The 22,410-nt window shown below is 38.0% G+C and overlaps 1 protein-coding gene across 4 annotated transcripts in view; it reads right to left on the bottom strand.

The window, feature by feature from the left end:
• LOC127572741 (multiple C2 and transmembrane domain-containing protein 1-like) overlaps positions 1 to 22,410 on the bottom strand; it is a 409,900-nt gene that overhangs the window by 76,510 nt on the left and 310,980 nt on the right. For all 4 annotated transcript variants that reach the window (XM_052020315.1, XM_052020317.1, XM_052020316.1 and 1 more), the window contains 2 exons: positions 22,283 to 22,402; positions 1,330 to 1,389 (listed from right to left, as the gene is read on the bottom strand). In XM_052020315.1, the coding sequence (XP_051876275.1) occupies positions 1,330 to 1,389; positions 22,283 to 22,402 (180 nt within the window). The remainder of the gene's footprint in view (positions 1 to 1,329; positions 1,390 to 22,282; positions 22,403 to 22,410) is intronic.

The following is a 22,410-nucleotide window of genomic DNA, read 5'->3' as shown; positions in this document are numbered from 1 at the left end:
AAAAGGCTGTATCTAGAGTTAGGGAACACCTATTTTAAATATATTCGAATTTTTAAAAAATATTATTTTTTGCTGTGAAAACTTACATAATATATTCAATTAAATTATCCACCAGTATTTTTAAACTTTGATACACTGTGAATCACCTTTTTGTTAGTTTCTGCTGGAAGCTACTTAAACAGTATCAACATCTTACCAAAAGACTGAGTAGTACTTACAATACACACTTCCATTTTCTGATGACTGAATAAGCTCTTGCCAGAAAAAAGGAAGATATTCTAATATCATGCTGTGTCTTGTAGATAAGTACAAGAGTGGCAAGAGTTTGTGTTAGGAAGTGAATCATTTATCATCTGTTCCTTTGATGGACAAAACCATTCAAGCTTCATGTTGGAGATTTATAAAGCAACCAAGCTTTGAAAATATGACATTCTGTCTGAGACCTATTTGTCCAGCATTCTGCAACTATTCTTGTTGCATCATGTTTACACCAATTATTCAGTTTTGGGATGTGTTAATGTCCTTCTAAAAAGCAGTTTATAACCTGTAATATAGATTGCCAAAACATTTCTTACATTTCCTCAGTTATTTATAGTATCCTTGAGTGCTCTCATTATTCCTGGAGCAGTTTTAACAGAGCACAGCTTATTTCTTTCTCTAAACACAGCACATTCTTCATTTGTATTCTTTTTCTGGTATGTCATTATTATAATTAACATTTTTATTATTTAATGCGCAATAAAATCAGTCAAATCTAGAGCAAAATATTTCACAGAAAGTAACGTAAATATCAAGAATCATGTATAAGGAAGACTTTCCAGTAAACTAAAGAAACGTTTTAAATGTGTGCCAATTTCAACAGTTTTACATTCAGCATTTCATTCAAAATGCTCTTCACTTTAAAAAAAATTTGGAACTTATTCTGATTTCTCAGATGCGCTCGGGGATTTACTCTATATTTTTACCAACCACCACTGCTGCACCATTTCTAAAACTCAGTTTTCTCCTTCAGAAGTTTGCCATTTCTCTTCCGTACGGAGGATGATCTTTTTTTACTAAAGTGCATGCACCTGCATACACCCACCAACATACATGCATTAAAAAAATATGCTTAACTTAGTTACAGGCCTGAGAAAAGGCTTTCTCACTCAATTTTCTCCCTTCCATGTTGTACATACTAACAGTTGTTAAGGATGATAAACAGCTCTCTCCAATTATCTGTACTCAAACACTTCAAACACTCCTTTCCAGTCTGCAAAGCTCCATCAGGTCTAAAAACAAAAGTCCTTGGTACCTGAGGGAAAACAGAAGTGTTCAAAGGATAATTACCTTGTCAACTCTGTCCTCTTCATCCTCCTCATATGCTATCAAGCTTTCTTCTAACTCTTGCTGTTGGAGAGAAAACAGAAAATGCAGCAGTCATCAGCAAAACAGTAAAGAAAAACCATACTACTGTGTGACTGGAAGGTTCTACTTTCTAAATAGCACTAGAAATAGATAAATGTTAAACTGCCTTTTGAGGACTTTGTTGTAATGTAGAGAAATGTGGAAATTAATTCACACATAACAAGGCTCTATAAGCAACAATGACATAGAAAGCCAAATAATGTATTTTACTGGGGCAGTTTTACAGATATATATTGGCCAGCACACCAGAACTCTGAATTCTTTTAAGCACCATCTACAGATATTGCTTAAGTGGGAAAATTGGCTCCAACTTAACATCTTACCCAAAAGATTAGTCTCTTCCTAAGTAGAACCCACCTTCAGAAGCAGAGATGAATGCAAAAGTGCTACTTATCATGAATTTAGTGTATGTGACTATGAATGAATGTATCCTGAAATTGCATTGCAATCACTTACTACTGAACTGAAATATCCTCCTACCTTATCCTCTCATACTCCTTGGAACTGTTCCCACTCTCCAGTTGTAAGTTCACTGGAAAAGTGGCAGTAACCTTATTTATGTGCAAAAGTGTATATCTGCTGCATTTTCAATGAAATGGAAGCAGCACAGAAGAAACTTACAGCCTCTACATTCATGTCTCTTGAGTGGTACCATAATCTTTTGACAAGACTACTGTCCTGATCCAAGTCTATGAACTCTGCTGAATTTGTAGTGACAAAAGGAGATGTAACTCCAAATATCTTTTTACCACAAGAAACCTCCGAATGTATGGAAGATATAGAGACAAAGAGGATTCATCTAATTTATGATCAATGTCATTGTCATACTGTCATTTAGAATATTCAAAGCAGAAATCAAGAGATTTTGGAAACTCAGAGAATCAAAGGATATGAGAAGTTGAGAGAGAAGATCAGGTTACCACACGGTGGTTCAGATTCAAAGTACTAAATCGTCTACTCCCATTCACATTTCTTCAGATTAGGTATGCAGGATATCAATTGTGCCCAGCAGCACTTGGGAACAAAAGGTGAATAATGCTCACCCCTCATTGGATGGCAGGTGTATGACCCCTCATTACATATCTGTTTATTTTTGGACCCATTGTGTTTCTCTGTCTGTACAACTAATGCTGCTGGTAATCTATTTCACACAAGATAAAAGCTGGCAAGGCCCGTTTTTCCCTCTAATTAATTAACAACATTTCCATTGCAGAAAATGCCATCATTAGACTTGTATATCTCTATATAACATAAGCTTCGAATAAAACATAGATATTTAGTTGGCTTAAAGTAATATTAACAATACAAACTTAATTGTGCAATAAGAGTATTTTGCAAAAAGTGGTAGAATATTTTACAATAAAAGGGACAAAAGGCATATTATCTGCATTTTGTTACAATTTGTAAAACTTTCTCACAATCTGAGGTAAGAATAATCCTTTGCTTACAAAGCAAAATGTGTATTTTTGCAGCATTTACTGGTGCGATATTTGCATTGTACACTGACACATATCTAATGTAAAAGCTGCACTGGAAATCCCCCAAAATACTATGCCACTGTGTAACAATTTACACAGTAAACTGGTCAATGTAATGAGGTGACGATGGAAATGGAGGCTGCTTATTCCTGCTAATATGCTGACAGGTTATAGACTGGGGAATATAGAAATGTTGATCTCACTAATGCTTTAAATTAATTAATGAGTATAGCAAATCAATCACAATTCATCTTCAAATACTAGTCACTATTCCATGTTGTTTATTTAAGGGCATGAACTCCTATTTTTTCCCAAAGCAAAATGACTATATTTACAAGACACCAACATAGAACTGCTTCACACATCACAGACTCCATTGTCTTTTAAGTCGAATCCCTTACATCGTGATTAATTACTCATTTATTCCTAAACTCTACATTTTCAGATAGTCAACTGACTCTTCATAATCAAATGACTTCATCAATGAAATCAAAATCAAAAATGATAACTAAATCTTTTCATGTACATAAATGAATTTGCAACAATATCTCAGGTCACAGCTATAACAGCTCGCATCTATGCATTGTTTCTCTCTGCAGCTCAAGTTACAAGACTAAAAGTGAAGCTTGTATTAAAGGATAATTAAACAAATGCTTCACTACCTTCTTTATTTTCAAGACAAGGTGCAGCACAGGGAACTAGAATGGAGTCCAAGACATAATTAGGAATGGACTAAAAAATGGTTCAAATTCAGTAATACTCAAGACCATTGAAGAGAAAAAAAATTCAAACTAAATATCAGGCTTGAGGTTTTGCTTCTAACTCCTGGTGTTTTCTAAATGATGATACTAACCCTATAATAAAAAAAAATATACAAAATGACTTGCATTTCATGGCTAGACAAGCATTCAAATAATTGATGTAACTGCAAGATCACACTGAAGTACAGCAATAATTAATTTGGGTGATTATAAATGACTTCTTGAAAATAACTGACATTGCTTGTGAATACACAAAATTCATTTAGAAAGTTGTGTGTAATCAAAAGGCTCTTCTCAGCTAATGGCAACAACCAAGATAGAATCTTAATCAAAACTGTTTTTAGAAAAAAAAGTCTATGTATTAACTTAAAATATGATTTTAAAATAAATATGTGAACTTGTTAATAGTACTAATTTGTGTGATTATACATTTGGACTAGAAATTCTATCTCACTGTGCAATATTTTTACACATTTTATGATGGTTTTTTGATCCAGAAATCAATCGTGCATTTGGTTAACTGTACTCTATGTATATGGTATGCATCTTCACAGAGGCTATTGGATATGCAGGAGTGATCACTTGCAATATCGCAGCTGATGCTGCTGTGCTAATGCAGTTCATATGAGTTTAAGGAACGGTACAGGTTAGAAATGCAGGGGTGGATCATTACCATAGAGTGAAGTATGCATCTTCACAGAGGCTATTGGATATGCAGGAGTGATCACTTGCAATATCGCAGCTGATGCTGCTGTGCTAATGCAGTTCATATGAGTTTAAGGAACGGTACAGGTTAGAAATGCAGGGGTGGATCATTACCATAGAGTGAAGGTTTGCTTCAACGTATTAATGAGGCCATTCCTACCTTAGTTGTTGTTTTGGATTCTTTCAGTGAGTATCAGCCTCCCAATGACATAGAAAAGAGCACCCATCTCTCACCTGCTATATGAAGCAGGTGACAGATCAGCCTCACTACTAGGACTGGGATTTCCTGATGTCATTGTTGTAGATCACACTTTAAAGTTTGCATTCCATATGCAACTTTCAAAGTAATATGTGACTTCTGCACTTACCACACAAAAGGCCTACGATTTGTGATTGCCATCTATATTAGAAAATTGTTCCTGTTTGTCCCTGCACAAAAGTGGAATAGACCACCCACAAAGCAAGTTTAATCATGTGCTTTAAAGCATGAAAAAAAATTACATCCTTTTATCCATTTCATTCACAATGTTATGTGCTCTCAGATGTCTCTCTGTACTACTACAGAACTCAAAATAGATGAAATGCTGTTAGTACAACAATAATTTGAACCTCATGATAACATCCGGGCAAATAAAAAGGAAAATTATGTAGTTTTAATTTTTAATCCTTGGTTCATAAGCCATAAATAAAGAAATATTTCTTTGCACCAAATAGCATTCAAAAGTAAAGACCAGAATAAATCTAAAAATTGAGGGCATTATTGAAAGTTAAAATGGATTCATGGAAAATGACTCTTTCTACCCTCATGATACCAAAGACTTAGTTGGAGATCAATTAATCTAGCTGGTCTGGACTTGATTTCTTCAAGACCCATGGCACATAAATAGATCACAACATATGTTTGTGTGGGAATTGATTTACATTTTATGTGTGTAAATGTAATAATAGGTTATTGACATTGTATGGATTGAGGTCTGTCTAGAAACACTGAGGTCAGTCCACTGCACCTATGGTTCAGCTGACTTCACACAGATTCAATAACCTAGTTATTAGTCATTTTGATCAGTCTGTTTTACAATGCATGGTCAGTTTGTCAAAAGCTGCAGAGATTTATTAACCTGTGACCACTTCTCATTAACCTTTTGGCTGCTGACTTTGTAGGAATTTTACTATTTATGCTACTTTCTTACTTCAATTTTTTTCAAATCAGTGGGGGTGAAATTGATCTTCAGAGACCATGCAAATTGGACAATAGTGAAAAGCTTGTTTTACACCCTGCTCAGTTTTATTTTCCTAGAAAACCATTTCACTCACAGGGAGCCAATAATGAATAATTATCCAAGGTAATAATGAACTAAATAAACAAATGTTGCATGGACACCGATGAATTTGTTTGTTATATGTTTCACATTCAGGTGTTTTACATTTTTAAGATTTGAGCTTGACCACCTTTGTTCATTTAGGTAATTTAAACAATGCTAATGAGTTAGAGTCAATTTAGATGTATGGATGGCTTCCCAGCTTCTCTTTGCCTGCTGAATGATTGAGGGGAAAGAATGTAATCTGGACCCAAAGTATTTTGAACGGTGTGGTGTGTGAATCATGCATAGATTTCCAATGTCAGTCTCCACATTATCACCACCTGTTTCAGGTGATAGCAACGGAAGCCATCATCAGAAAATGCTAACGAGACCAAGAATTTGAAAATTGTTTGGTCTCTCAGTATCAGGCAGATGGATCGCTGTCCTTTTCAGCTCTTGTTTCCCTGATTCCCATCGAGGCAAAATCGAAGCGAAGAAGTTGGCAGGGGGCAGGTGGTGGTGGATCAAGTTGCTAAGTTTCTTCCGACATCTCTGAACATACATGGGCAATAATGCTGCACTAACCATCAAAAGGCAAAAAATGTACTTGGGATCAAAACAATTTGATTTAAGAGGATGCTATATGAATTAAACATTACTTGCACAATAATTAGGATTAACTCCAAATTGTTTTATTTAAAAGAATAATTTCACAATTTCAAAATCTTATCTGCTCTTTAAATGAGACTGCAGAGTTCTGACAAATTATTGCCAAGCAGATAACATCATTGGATATGAAGGCACAGTCCATCCAAATGAAAAGTTGCTTTGATTTAAATTTGCTAGCAAATTTTTATGTTTTCACCTTTTTGTTTGTTCGATTTTTGAAATCTCAGTATCACTGGTAGACAAGCACTTATTGACCATTCCTTGAGAAGGGGGTAAAGTAAGTCCACTCCAGACCTTCAGATAAAGGTACTTCCACCGTGCTGTTGGGAATTGAGTTCCATTTGATGATGAAGCAATGATGATATAATTCCAAGTCAGGATGGTGTGTAATTTGGACAGGTAGCGGTGTTCCTGTGCACCTGAAGTATGTGTCATTTTTGGTAGAGGTCACAGGTTTGGCAGGTGTGGTTAGAATAAACTGAGGCTAGTGACTACTGTGGGTTTTGCAGAAGAAATACAGTACAGTCACTGTGCTCTGGTGGTGGAGAGAATGAGTATTTAGGGTGGAGGATAGGGGTACCAATCTAGTGAACTGTTTTGTCCCATATATAGTTGAGCTTCTTCAGTGTTGTTGGAGCTGCATCCATTCAGGGGAGTGGGGAGCATTCCACCACACTCCTGATTGGTGCCAAAGGCCTTTGGAGTGTAAAAGACATGTCATTCAATGCAGGATATCCAGTCTCTGACCTGCACTTGTAGTCACAGTATTTATGTGGTTGTTTCAGTTGAGCTTCTGATCAATGGTGAGTCCTCAGGATGCTGTTATTGCAAGGACAAACTGTTGATTCAGGTTTTGAGAGTATGTTTGAAGTTTGAGAGACCATATTGCTACAGGAGTTCTGAAGCTTTTACCCTGATTTTGAGGATAACTGGGTGTAGAAATTCACTCCCCATTGAGACTGGTGAAGCTGCTTGTGGTCATGGTCTGTGAATGTGTGAGTTTAATTTATCAGTCACTGGAACTTAATTACTAAGAATTCACTCTTTCTCTGTTTAAACTCAGTGTTAAGTAGAATAGAGTTTAACTGTATTGGAGAATTCCTTTCTATAACAGTGGATATACCCCCATCATTTCCATGCCAGATTTGACAGCCTATTTTAACTAGTAATTTTAGAAAATTTAGCCTTTATCTGCGAATAACAACTGAGAAAATGCTTTGTCCATGCATGACTTAGTGATGGCACAGATATCAGAGAAGGCTCTTCTCTGGATGACAATATACTCAACTGTTTTCTGGTGGAAAAAAAAACTCAAACTGATGTCATGCCAACCCTATCGATTTGGTGTTTTCATTTTTTGCTTTTTATTCTTCATTTTTTTTTCTACTTGGCATGATATGAATTTTGAATGTAATAACACTTCAATTACAAATTTCACTATCTATATCACTCAGATCACCAAGGGCATTTCTCCCCTGGGGTTGGCAGATGTTCATTAAAAGAAACAAAATTATTTTATTTCATGAACTGTGTCTCCCTCTGCAGGACAGGTTTTATACAACATTTTGAAGTCATGGTATGAATTATTCACTATTATTTTTCATGAATTCAATAATGAATTTAATAATACAAAGAAGTAAAACTGGCTCAGGATTTGCTGAAAAGTTATAAGCTTATGAGCCATGCTACTGTTGAAATGCACATTGTTTAGTAAGAAGTGGGGAGGGATGAGTAAGTATACTCCAATGAATACTCCATATTAATATTGCTGACTGATTTATGTTCTTCCACCATTGATTTTGTAGACTCAGTACTGCACCTTTAACTGTTTCATAACCTCAATAAAATCTCTGGAGTTGTATTTTAATTGTCCATTAACCTTTTTACAGCAAAAGTAGCATGCAAAAGACGGAACCAAGCAATCTTACAACCAATGGATCAGACTGAAGCTCTGAAATCCTATCACATCCATTTGTAAATGTATTGGAGGATTAAACAGCTAACAGGAAGGGACAACTCCAGGAACATTCCCTTCCACAATGCTAGCAGGGCCCAGGATGTGTGCTAAAGACAAGGCTGAAGTGTTCATCACCACATTCAGCCAAAAGTGACAAGTAGAAGATCCATCTTGGCTTCCACCCAAGATCCCCACCATCATAGAAGCCAGCCTCCAGCTATTTCGACTCCCTCCACATGATATCAGGGCCGATAGCAATGGATACAGTAGGCTATGGGACCAGGCAACATTCTCGCTATAGCACTGAAGACCTGCGCTCCAGAATTAGCTATAACTCCAACCACCATGTTCTTCCAATAGTTAAAACATTGGCATCTACCTGACAACATGGAAAAATTGCCCAGGTATATTTTGTTCACAAAAACTAGGTCAAATCCAATCCAACTACTTCCAACAAGTCTACTCTAAATCATCAACAAACTGATGGAAGCTACTGTCGACAGTGCCATCAAGTGGCACTTACTCTTCAATAACCTGCTCAGCAATACCCAGTTCGGGTTTCACCAGAACCACTCTGCTCCAGATCTCATTACAACGTTAATTCAAAAATGAACCAAAGAACTTACTTCAAGAGGTGAAATGACAATGAATGTCCTTGAGACTACGGCAGCATTTGACTGAGTGCAGCAGCAAGGATTTCTGGTAAACCTGATGCCATGGGCATCAAAGTGAAAACATCCAGTGGTTGGTATCATACCTCGCACAAATGAAATTGTACTTGTTGAAAGTTGATCATGTCATCCCTTGCACATGTTCATTGGTGATTGCTCAACGTTCAATTCCATTTGCAAATTATCCAATAGAACATGCCAAAGGGGAGGGGAGGTGGGGTGGTATTGTTCATCATGGAAGGTACTAAAGCAGTGCTGAGTCATGATATATGTGGGATCAGTTTGGGTTGAAATTGTGAATAGCAGGGCAAGGAAGACATAAGTGGGAGTAGTTTAAGGATCCCCAAAGTGTGACCTCTCAATAGGTCAGAGTATAAATGGGGAAATATCAACAGCATGTTTGAAGGGAACTGCAATATCATGGGAGATTTTAATCTGCATATTGATCAGACAAACCAAACTGGCAAGAGTAGAATTTTTGGAATGCATCAGGGATTGCTTTTTAGAGCAGTACATTGTACAGTGAAAGATTAATAAGGGATCTGGTGGTTAAAGATCCCCTAGGGGTTAGTGACCATAATATGATAGAATTCCAATTGCAGTTTGAGGATGAACATCATAGGTCCATAACCAGTGACTTCACTTTAAATAAGGGCAATTATAATGGTATGAAGGAGGAATTCCCTAAGGTGGACTGGGTAAATGATCAAAGAGACAAGGCAGTAGATGAACAGTGGCAGATATTCAAGCTGCTAGTCGATAATGCTCGGCAATAGGTCAAAGAGAGGGATTCCATGAGAAAGACGCACGATCTGTGGTAAAGGAAGAGGTAAAGGATAATATTAAATTGAACAGTAGTGTATACAAAGTGGCAAAATTTAGTGGTAGACCAGAGAACTGGAACATTTTTAGGATCCAGCAGCAAAAGACTAAAAAACTCATAAGGGAGAAAATGAATTTTGAGAGAAAACGTGTATGTAGTACAGAAACAGTGTAAGTTTCTATGGATATATTTAAGAGGGTGCCATTGACAGCATCTATCATCAAGAATCCCCACTATCTGGGTCATGCCCTCTTCTTGCTGCTACCGTCAGGCAGGAGGTACAGAAGCCCGAAGTCCAACACCAGCAGATTCAGGAACAGCTACTTTCCTACAGCAATCAAGTTCTTGAACTGACCTGCACAATCCTAACACTACTTCAGCAACGGAACACTACGGACCACCTCTTGCATTACTATGGACTTGGATCTAAGTGTGCTTCTTTTGCATTAAAGTTTTGTTTTACACTCTTTTTATCTCTTCACTGTCTTGTATAATTTATGTACAATTTATGTTTTGTGTGTCGTCTGAACATACATGTCTGCTGCAAGCAAGCTTTTTGTTGTATCTGTACCTCACCATACTTGTGCACATGATAACAAACTCGACAACTTGAGGTAAATGTGGGGCCTCTAGAGAATGAGGCCGGTGAATTAATAACAGGAACCAAAGAAATGGCAGATATGTTGAAAAAATTGTTTGCATCTGTCTTCACCATGGAAGACATTGCCAATAGCCCCAAGATATCAGGGGGACTTATTCCAAATAGTATGTTAGAACTTACAGAGGTCTTAATTACAGGGGACAAATCATTGGAGAAACTCAGGGAACTAAAGGCGGACAAATTGCCAGGATTCAATGAACTGCATGATAGGGGTTTTAAACAAGTGGCTACAGAGATAGTGGACCCATTGGTTGCATTTTTTCATCACTCACTGAACTCTGGGAGGGTACCAGTAGCTTGGAAACAGCCAATGTGACTCCCTAGTTCAGAAAAGGAGGAAGGCAGAAGGCAGGAAATTACAGGCCAGTTAGTTTAACAGCTATTATTGGAAGATGTTAGAGTCAATAACCAAAGAGGAAATAGCTTATCATTTCGGAAAGCTGAATATAATTAAACCTAGTCAGCATAGTCTTATGAAGGTTAAATCATGTTTGACAGATTTGCTCGAAATCTTTGAAACTCTTTGAAAGAGGGAAACCTGTAGATGTAGTGTATTTAGATTTCCAAAAGGTATCTAACAAGGTGCCACATAAGAAGTTGGTGCATAAATTAGAAGCCATGGTATCAGAGGATGTGTGTTGGAATGAATTGAAAAATTAGTTGTCTCATAGAAACAGAGTTGGAATAAATAGGTCCTTTTCAGACAGGAAGGAAGTAACTAGGGGAGAGGTACGGGGATCAGTTCTTGGCAGCAATTGTTCACTATTTACACTAATGACCAAATTTGCTGATATGAAAATAGGTGGAAGGCATGTTGTGATAAGGATACTGTGATTCTGCAATGGGATATAGATTGAGTAAGCAAAAGACTGGCAAATGGAGTTGAATGTGGGGAAGTGTGAGGTTGTGCAGTTCAGTATGAGAAGTCAAAAGGCAGATTATTATCTGAATGGAGAGAGACTGCAGATGAGTGAAGTACAGAGGGATCTGGGTATTCTAGTAAATGAATGACAAAAAGCTAGCAGGCAGGTCTAATGAGTAGTTAAGGCAGCAAACGGCATTTTGGCCTTCATTACAAAGGGGTTGGAGTTTAGAAATAGGGAGGTTGTCTTGCAGTTGTACAGGGTATTGGTGAGGCTTTACCTGGACTACTGCATATAGTTTTAGTCTCCTTACCTAAAAAACAAAGGAAGCATAGAACATAGAACAGTACAACACAGGAAGAGGCCCTTCAGCCCACAAGATCTGTGTTGACCATGATACCAATCCAAACTAATCCCATCTGCCTGCACATGGTCTATATCCTCCTATTCCCTGTCTGTTCATGCATCTGTCTAAATGCCTCTTAAACATTGCTATTGTATCAGCTTCCACCACTGCCCCTGGCAGTGTGTTACAGGCACCTACCATTCTCTGTGTAAAAGAGTTTGCCTCATAAATCTCCTTTAAACTTTCCCCCTCTCACCTTAAACCTATGTCCTCTAGTAATTAACATTTCCAGCCTGGGAAAAAGACTATCTATTCCATCTATGCCTCTCATAATCTTATATACTTCTTTCAGGTCGTCTCTCAGCTTCCTACACTCCAGAGAAAACTATTCAAATTTGCCCAACCTCTCTTTATAGCTGATACTCTCTAATCCAGTATAAAGGCAGTACAAAGGGGATTTACTGGGCTAATTCCTGAGATACGAGAGTTGTTCTACCAAGAGAGACTAAATAGGTTTGGCCTGTATTCCTTGGAGTTTAGAAGAATGAGGGGTGACCTTATTCAAAGATACAAGGTCCTAAGGGGGTTTGATGGGGCAGATATTGGGAAGTTTTCACTCGTGAGAGAGCTTCAAACAAGGGGATATAAATACAAGATAAGGGGTCAGTCATTTAAAATGGAGGTAAGTAGACATTTCTTCATGCAGAGGATAGAGAATCTCTGCAACTGGTGGTGGAAGCTGGATCATTAGAAGTATTTAAACTGGAGGTGGATAAATATTTGATAGGATGAGGGATACCGAGAAATGGCACAGAAGAATTGTTGAGGCCAGCAGAAATCAGCCATGGTCATATTGAATGGTGGGGCAGGATGGAAGGCCCTGATGGCCTACTCCCGTTCCTATTTTCTTGTGTTTAGCAGATGAAGCAACCTATGCCTGCATGTTGCATGACCAGAAATTCAACTGGACCAGTCCCATAAATACTAACTGCAAGAACAGGTCAGAGATGAGTGATTCACCTTTTAATACCCCAAAGCCATTCTACATTACAAGGCAGAAGCATTATGGAGCTCTCTCCAATTTGCCTGGATAAGTGCACCTCCAACAACACTCAAGCTCAACACCATTCAGGACAAACATTCATTCTCTCCAGTGGCTGGATGGGTGAAGCTCCAACAACACCCAAGAAGCTCAATACAATACATTGATTGGTGCACCATTCACCACCGTAAACACTCCCTCTAACTCTTGTGGTAGTGGTGTTTACCTTCTAGAAAATACACTGCAGTTACTCACCTAGGTTACCAAAACAGCAGCTACCTGCAAGAAGAGCAAAGGCAACAGATTCCCCTCCAAGCTGGACAAGACCCTGATTGGAAACCATATCACTGGTCCTTCATGTCATTGGGACTAAATCCTGGAACTCCCTACTGAACAGTACTGTGGGAATACCTGTCCCAGAGGGACTGTAGTGGTTCACCACCACCACCTTCACAAGGAAAGTAAATGCCGACTCTGTTAGCAATAGTCAGATCCTCAAAAATGAACAAATAAAGTTGTATAGTTCGTGACACAAGTTTCCTTGATTTCCCATCAACCAGGTTTGCCCAGAATGAGCAATTACAAATGTGGAGTGCATTCCTTTATGTTGAAAATAATTGCTGAATATGTTAAGAATGTCAAATTTTAGTCTTTACATTTTCTTCTTAGTTTTCTTTTTTGCCTCATTTTTCCCTCTCTTAAAAGCCAATCTTTCTTCCTTCTTTATTACAGCTGAAGAAATCATCACCAGTGTGGAACAATTAAAACTGGAGATAAGCAAAAGGACAGAATTGTGGGAGCAAAAAAAGAAATTCATGAGTGGTATGACTGGAAGAGATAATGAAGATTTTATAGATGGTTGATTGTAGAGGGATTTAATAACAAGGATAAGTATTGCAAAGCTAAAGCAAACTGCTGGAGGAACTCAGCAGGTTAAGTAGCATCTGTGGGGAAGGGGGAAGGAATTTCAGGTCAAGACCCTACATCAGGTCTGCATCTGCAATCTCTTGTAGGAGGCTAAAGAAATTTGCTATGTCTCCATTAACCATCACCAATTTTTATCGATGCACCATAGAAAGCATCCTATCCAGATGCATCACGCCTTGGTATGGCAATTGCTCTGACTGAGACTGCAAGAAACTGCAGACAGTTGTGGACACAGCTCAGCTCATCACGGAAACCAGCCTCCCCCCCCGTGGACTCTGTCTATGCTTCTCGCTACTCGGTAAAACAGACAACATAATCAAAGACCCCACCCACCCCGGACATTCTCTCTTCTCCCCTCTCCCATCAGGCTGAAGATATAAAAGCACATACCACCAGGCTCAAGGACAGCTTCGATCCTGCTGTTATAAGACTATTGAATGGTTCCCTAGTATGATAAGATGGACTCTTGACCTCACAATCTATGTTGTTATGACCTTGCACCTTACTGTCTACCTGCACTGCACTTTCTCTGTAACTGTAACACTTTATTCTACATTCTGTTGTTGTTTTACTTTGTACTACCTCAATGCACTGTGTAATGAATTGATCTGTATGAATGGTATGCAAAACAAGATTTTCACTGTACCTCGGTACATGTGACAATAATAAACCAATTTGTATTGTAAAACTGAGACATTGCTGGTCTGAGGGCCAATGTAGGTCAGCAAGCAAAGGGGTAATGACTAAATAAAACTGGGTGTGAATTAGAATATGGGCACCAAAGTTTTGGATAATGGAGACACAAGAGACTGCAGATGCTGGAATCTGGAGCAACAAGCAATCTGCTAGAGGAACTCAGTGGATTGAGCAGCATCTGTGTGGGGAAAGGAATTGTTGATGTTTTGAGTCAAGACCTGCATCAGGACAATTTTGGATAAGCCATTTTATATAAGGTGCAAGGTAAGAGAGCAGGCAGAAATCCTTTGGAAGAGACAAAACTATTAGTAATAAAGACAAGGATGAGTATTTTCAACATTAGAACAGCAAAGGCAATAGTGTGGTTGGGCATTGTTAGAGAGGTGGATGTAAGTGTTCTTGATGATGCAATAGAGTACTGGAAAATTGCCTTAGGATTAAATATGAAATTGGACTAAGCAAACTTGAAAGGAATTGAATGGTGTTGCTGAGATTACTGCAGAACTTTTGTTAAGGCTTTGGACTGTCCAGAGCTCAATCTGAGTCAGTTCCAGTTCATCCACAATCTAGCATCATTGAGAATTGTTGGGCAATGCAGCAATGGATCTCAGGTCAAGAGAAGATATGAAAATGTTGTGCTGGGATTGGCAGGTCACAAATGGAAGATTACTCTAGATTTAATCTCTGCTTTTTATATGATTTCAATTGGGGTGACAGAAGAGGCAGTTTCTGAGTTGGGTGGGTGGGGGGGAAACCATGTCTTTGACATATGCTTTCTATCTACTACCAGCCTCAAAATTGTGTGCGGAGCTAGGGGAAGACAAATAGGGTTTGGTTTGAAGTCATCACTTCTCCCATGCCATTCCCAGATCTGAATAGCTTACTGACACCATCTGAACTCTCATATTAATAATAGCTACTTAGGTGATCTTCCAGATGGTAGAAAGTGAACAAGTAAGTCTTTGACGTTATTGAATTCCTGATATGTGGAATCATCCTTGTTGCTATGCTTGAGGTCTTTCAAAATATTGGCCAGGATTTTCTGATCACTGGAGGGAAGCTTGTCACTCATGCCTACCATGAAGAATTATAATACCCTTCACCTTTACATTAGTCCCCACCTATAATTAATACAACATGGAAGTCTAGAAATTGTCTTGTACTCTATTAACACATAATGAAATAAATGGTTAATTTTTGTTGAGAAAGCAGTTTAATTTCACATAAAGTAGTTAGGCTAATATTGCACAGCATAATTTCTAGTCAATAGAAATTCATGAACAGATGACAAAATAATATCAGATGAAGTAACATAAATATTATTCTTATTTGTGCCATCCACCATAGCAATGATATGCAGCATAATTTATTTAAAAATGATGAAATGAAGGAAAATCATAAATTACCACAGTCAAAGTATGAAAGAAATTAAATATGTTATAGCCAGTTGTATACTTTGATTTATATTTCCACTTTTCACTGCATATTTCTCCGTGTATTTATGTGTGCATACTTCACAGATTTAGATGGTGATATGAAACAGTGATGGAAGAAAGATATAGTTAGACAAAGTGACCATCAATATTTGTGTTTCCATCAATATTTTTTTTAGAAGGAGGAGATAAAAATGGCTTACGATTTGAAGAATTCTACCTCACTCATGTTTTAATGTCACCTTGGCTATCCAGCAGCAGAGAGTAATCTTGAGGTCAAGGGATTGGGTTGGAGAGATAGAGCTGGCTGTCCTCAATGTACATATGAAAGCTGACCCACAACTGTAATCCCTGATTTGTGTTAGACCATCTGATTATAGTTAACATAGAAATAATAGGCCTAAAACTGGGCTCAGAAGAATAGGACTTGTATGACTTCCCCTATAACATTTTATTTATCATTTATTCTTTAATTTTGTAGCCCAGAATTCACTGGGCTAACAAAGTTGCATGATATTATTTTTACTGTAACAGAAGTAGGTTCATGCTTTTTATCTTAAACCAGAATTGCACTGCTTAGGGCATATTATACTGCTCTATAATACATATATGTGAATAACACCTCCCTTATCTAAAAAATAAATAAATGGGTTATGATTCATGGAAATTCCATAGCCTATTTAACCATTCATTCAGTTATTCAAATGCACAATAATATATTGATACTACACTCTTTCAACTTCATATACACTTGTATCTCTTTGTTCTTTATGTCTTCAGGCAGTATTTGATGGAGCATTGTATCAAAAATAAGATAACCAGGGACCTTTAGTTTTGGATCAGGAGAGAATGGGAAGCAGCTCGCAAGACTTGGATCAGATGTGTGCTATCTATCATTGATTATGTATCCATGGTAAAACTTGGTTAAAGTAACTTATGGAAATTACTGAATGATGTCTTATAGACAATGTCACCTATCCCAGTCTCAATTCCAATTCTTTCACATGATATTTGGTGGGTATTTACCACATATGTTTTTTAAGGCATTTCACTATCTATACAAATATATCTTTTATGTATTTTTTTAAGGATTATTACTCTACTGCTTATTGTACCTGCTTCTGTCTTGGTCTTGCCTTTGATCTTGTGTGTTAATTTCCTTGCCACTCTGACTCATTGGGATGGACCACTTCTGGGCCTAATTAGCTACACTTTATAGGACCCATATGATATTGATTCAGCAAAACGAAAATCAGACTTGCTCTACAAAGGCATGCTATTTCCTACTCCAATTGCACTGTCTCCAACTTTATGCCTTTGGATTACTATGCAGGCTAAGATGACAAAAAGTCACCTCACAGCCCCAAGTTATAGTTCAGAATATTACAAAGTACTCACAGCATAGAATCATTTAGCCTAATAGATCACTGTCAATGCCTATGTCCCACTTGAGCCTTCTCCCACCCTTTTTCACCTGTAATTATCTATATATCCTGCTAGGAATAAAACCAGTCTTTGTGCTAAGGTGTGGTAAATAGTTAAACATTAGGAAACTTAGGAAAATTGAGGTAGAGGAAACAACTATATTTTTTCAATTAACTTTATTGTCACTAATTCATTTTCATCAGGCAAGTGCCTTTTCAAATGGCCAGCTACTCATACTCCAATCTCACCCTTGACCTAATTCATTGAGTTTCATTCCCTTCCTTTGGGCATACAACAAGCCTTGCTGAGCACTTCACTTGGATTGAATTGTAGTGCTACTTGCCACCTCAAGGAATGTTGCTGTGCTGCAGCAAGATTAGTCTGCAAGTTCCCAAGAGAGTCATATTGTTGTTCATTTTCTGTTGTAAATCCAACTAATGCTGGAGTTCTCTAAGATAAATACATGGGCCAGCTTCATCTAAGTCAGCCTGTGGGAGAAGCAGGCAACAAGCAAAGAATTCTCTTGAGAAGTCACAAACTATGTATAAAGAAATATCTTTCAAAAAAAAATATAACTGACATTGGTTACAGTTCCCTGTAATACAGAATCATATTTGGGATCCCAAAATTCATACTGGCTTCTTTGAAGATGGAAGGACCCCCTTTCTTCACCCTGCACTAATATTAATGATGTACTGACTCTGCAGTTTACCCAGAGGATGCACTACTGCTTGGGTAAAGGCTGGGGAAGGCAGAAAGGGATGAGGAAGGAAGGTATGTAACAGCCCTTGTGTAAGCATGCCAAACTTGTCAGTTTACAACCAATGAACCTCCAGGAGTTGGCAGACAACTTCAACAATTTCAACCACACAGATTATAATCCAATTTAAGAAATGTGAGCTGCATGTGTTACTTTTAGGCCTCCAGGCTAGTCCTGTGTTGAACATTAAAAGTAATTGAAACACATCTACACAGGGATTTAGATACATAACAGCAGTTATTCGCTTGTTATTCAGTGATTCTATTTGTCTAAGAGCAAAACATCACACAAGCAAATATAAAAAGAGCAAAGCTCTTTAGTAATCTCATTGTAAGAAAAGATTGACTTGTTTAGTTTGTTTAAAAAAAATTCAGTTGTGTCACATGAAATTTGACAAAAGTGAAATCTTTTGTCTGTCAGAGTTTGCCTGCTCGTTTTTTTTTGTCTTCCCATGCATGTAGCATTTGCACGGCAGGGAAGAACTGAACTCAGAATAAGTGGAACTGATAAAGCTGTGACAAAGGGTAAGTACTAAATTATTGAATGGAAACTAAAATAAAATGTAAGTTCAGTATTTTGTATTTATGCATGTCACAAAGCATTATTCTATACCTTCTGCAATGATTTTTGGGACTTTTGGTACCAACTACGGATTTTAGGTAGGGGTGGTAGGAGGAAGGAAAACAACAAGCAAGAATGCACTGCATGAGATCAGATACAAACTTAGAGTCAATGGAAAAATGAAAAGATGCCCTGTGTCCTGCTCTGACTGCATCAACCTTTGTTCTCCTGTTTATTTTATTTATTATTTATGACTCATTTACTTCTGATTTTCATTCCGTGACCATTTTGTTACTATTGCCTTGAGAAGTCCAAATAATTATGAAAAAAAAGCATGACTCCAAAGTGGTTGTGTAATGCCAGAAAGACAAGACTCTACCACTGCACTCCATGTGGAGTACAATGGTGGGGGTATATGTGTGTGTGGAGGGCAATGACAGAAGTGTTGACATCTGTCATTAGTAAGGCTCAGGGTTCCATGTTTGGCTGCACATGTCCAGGCCTCCAACACTTACTGAGGTTTCAATCAAAACCAGCAAGACTTGTCAGCAAGATTAACCTCAATAAGTAACTTAACATCATGGTCAAAAATATTCAGGAATAATTTCAAATAGCAGAACACAGATGTTTCTTTAAGAATTCTTTATAATATTTCAAAATAAAACAAAGGAAATAATTTTAACCCAAAAGACCAGTAGTTTCCAAAACACTTTGAAGTCAACACAGCGGCACAGCTAATAGCTGCCTCACAGCACAGGAAACCCAGGTTCAGTCATGACCTTGAGTCTTGTCTGTGTGGAGTCTGCATGTTCTCCCTGTGACACTTTGGCTTTCCTCCGGGTGCTCCGGTTTCCTCGCACATCCCAAAGATATGCAGGTTGGTAAGTTGATCGGCCAGAGTAAATTGCCCCTAGCGTGTAGGTGAACGGTAGAATTTGGAAGTGTGGCGGGGAAGGTTGGCAATTAATCAGAATGTGGGAAAAATTAAAAATGGGATCTATGTAGGATTAGGTAACTGCGTAGTTGATGGTCACATGGACTCAGTTGGCTGAAGGGACTGTTTCTGTGCTGCATCTCTCTGAGACCCCATGATTTATTTTCCAAATAAATAGTAAGCAATTCTATCCTAATGTATGGTGGCCATCTGATGTTTAAAGTGCTAACTTAAATAATTACATAGAGCATTGCTGGATGAAATTAGTTCACATGGTTCTGAAGCATTTCTGTCGTTGGACGCAGTTTGTCCTTCTGCAGTGCTCGACGGGCCAGATGGCCTTCTCCTACTCCTATTTCTTATGTTCTGAATATGAACTCCTTGAGGTCATTTTAGTCTTTTTCTTACTTGCCAAATTACTATCTCTCACTGTACACATCATAGCTTTGCAGACGTGACTTGTCCATCTCTATTTCAGGGGACAGGTTGGTCACAAGTAGCCATTCCAAGTCCTTGGATTTTCACTGCTACCTTGCCTCTACTTCATCCCTCCCTGGTTCCTGTGAGAATTCATTTCCATTCTCCAAGCTCCTTTGTATCTGTTGCATCTATTTGGTGAGGCCACCTTTCACATTTGTGCTTACCATGCACCTTTTCCCTCGACCACAGGGTTCCCCTTCACCAGAGTTGTAAGGGATCTCAAGTATGTCCACTTGCTGCTTCAGCTCTCATGTCCTCTCCTCCCTCCCTGAACAAAGATGGAGTTCCTAATGATCTGACCTTCCATCCTAGGAGCCTCTTCATTCAGTTGATGTTACACTATAACTTCATACACCTCACTGCAATGTCCTGATCATCATCCTCTCTCCTCCTCATTCTGAAGGGTTCATTTCATTCTTCTATTTCCACCTTCTTCTGTGAAACTGCAGGAGGTGCCACATTTGCTATTTTACCTCCCCTCCCTCCTCACACTGTCCATTAACCAGACTGCTTCATCAATAGCTTATCACCTCAGCAGCCCTGGCCTCACCCTCTTCCCTATCCCATCCAGCCCTCTCCTACTCACTGTGAAACTTAACACCAAGTGGTTTTCTCACTGTTCCAGTACTGACAAAGCGTCTCCAACTTGAAACATTAACTCTGCTAAGTGTGTTCAGCTTTTTCTGTTTTTATTTCAGATTTCTGGCATCTGCAGTCTTTTTTTTGATTTCCAGTTATTTTTTTATCTCCGATTTCCAGCATCCAGTGCTTTTTCTCTGTTGGTAATTTTACCTATCTTCTCCAATTTACACCTCCTCTAGATGTACTTTGTGTTATTCACCCGTTGTGCGTGGGAATTCAAACAGCTTCATCATCTCTTTGGTCATTTCATCTTTCCTTTTCTCCACCCTATCACAGATCTTTATTTGCAATCTTTCTTCCCGTCCTCCTTTCATTGCAGCTTCAAATTTGTTTTACTGTTAACTATGTTTTATCTTTAGCTTTGTATCATCAAGGCTACTGACTTGATGTGTTAACACTTTGTCTCTCCACAGATGCTGCCTAACCTGTTAAGTATTTCCAGTATTTTCCACCTCTAATTTCAGATTTTCAGCCTCTGCATTATTTTGCCTATGTGTGATAGCCAATGCCTTTTTACAATCACTTATAAATAAAATATTTTAATTTCCATACTTTCAATAAACATTGGGAGGAACCTCAGTTGAGCTTTGCAAGACAAATATCGCTGAGTTTCCATTTCTGACTACAGGCTGTCCCTGGGGTAATGAACAATTCCTTTTGTATAGATGTCCATAAGTCGATTTTGTCCATAAGTCAGAAAATACACAAAAATAATCACTCGATATGGCAACTACACCTCCACAGTATTGGTAATGAATGGCATCAAAAGTGCATAAGACTGATTTGAAAGAACAACTACTAGAAGTGGAGAGAGAGTGGAGAGTAGTTCTGCTGTTCAGAGGAACGAACATATGCATGTTCATCAGACTTCTAAGTTTAATAATATTACAGGAGCTCATTCGAATGTACAGGTGTCCATAAGTTGGACATTCATAACCAGGGGATGGCCTGTATTTGGAATGACCCTTGTTAAAAGCACATGCATAAACACATTAAGGTCAGGACTGGATTGGGTTTGCCCTTTGATTTCCTGCTGGTACCCTCTGTCCTGCTCAGAAACTAAATAGCAAATTGTTATAGGGACTAAGGGGTTGAAGCCTAAATGGAAATGTACACAAGACTAAATTATTGCCTCCATGAGAGAATGGGCGTTTGTCATAATTGAAGATTAAAGCAGAGGAAGTAAAGGAGCAAGAGAAAGGTTCATTTTGTTTCTCTAATCTAACAAACTTTAAAGGTTACGGCTATTCCTGTTAATTTTCTGAATTTAAACCAATGGCTAAAAGTTCAACAAACAAATTGAAACCAGAAATTATAATCCAAAAGAGCAGCACAGCATTATTACTCTTTAAAAATCCATGGTGAATCAGCATTAGAGTGTAATACTTTCTTGATTTGTTATGACTTCATATCAGCCAATACAGAATTCGGATCTAAATAATACTCTTCGCTATTTAGCCACAACAGATTCCCAAAGGGCTTCACTAATTGCATTTCTAACCAGCATCAATTAATTTGAGCAGTAATTCAAAATTTGAATTGACACAATAAATGTTTGGAAGAACTCTATATGTGAATGGTAGGTGAACAAAGTAATAGTTTTAAGCAACATTAATCTGTTGCAGAATAGTAGGGACGGTGAAGTTGTAAGAAAAAGGTTGAACTTCCAATAATTTCATAACCAAACAAGTTTTATCCCGAGGCTAATTAAGATAAGAAATGACAAAATGTGATTCTTACCATTGAGCGTAAACTGTTGTCCTTTCCTGATCTAATTAACCAATAGTTGTAGATCAGCAAAATAAGTAGCATCAGTGGGATCATAAAGAGTTCAAAGTTCCAAACTACAACAAGATAGACCTAGACAA

The sequence above is a fragment of the Pristis pectinata genome, chromosome 7, assembly GCF_009764475.1.
Source record: "Pristis pectinata isolate sPriPec2 chromosome 7, sPriPec2.1.pri, whole genome shotgun sequence".
In the NCBI taxonomy this organism is placed as follows: domain Eukaryota; kingdom Metazoa; phylum Chordata; class Chondrichthyes; order Rhinopristiformes; family Pristidae; genus Pristis; species Pristis pectinata.
Note: the sequence above shows the minus strand (reverse complement) of the source record. Positions and strands in the feature narration are given on the sequence as shown.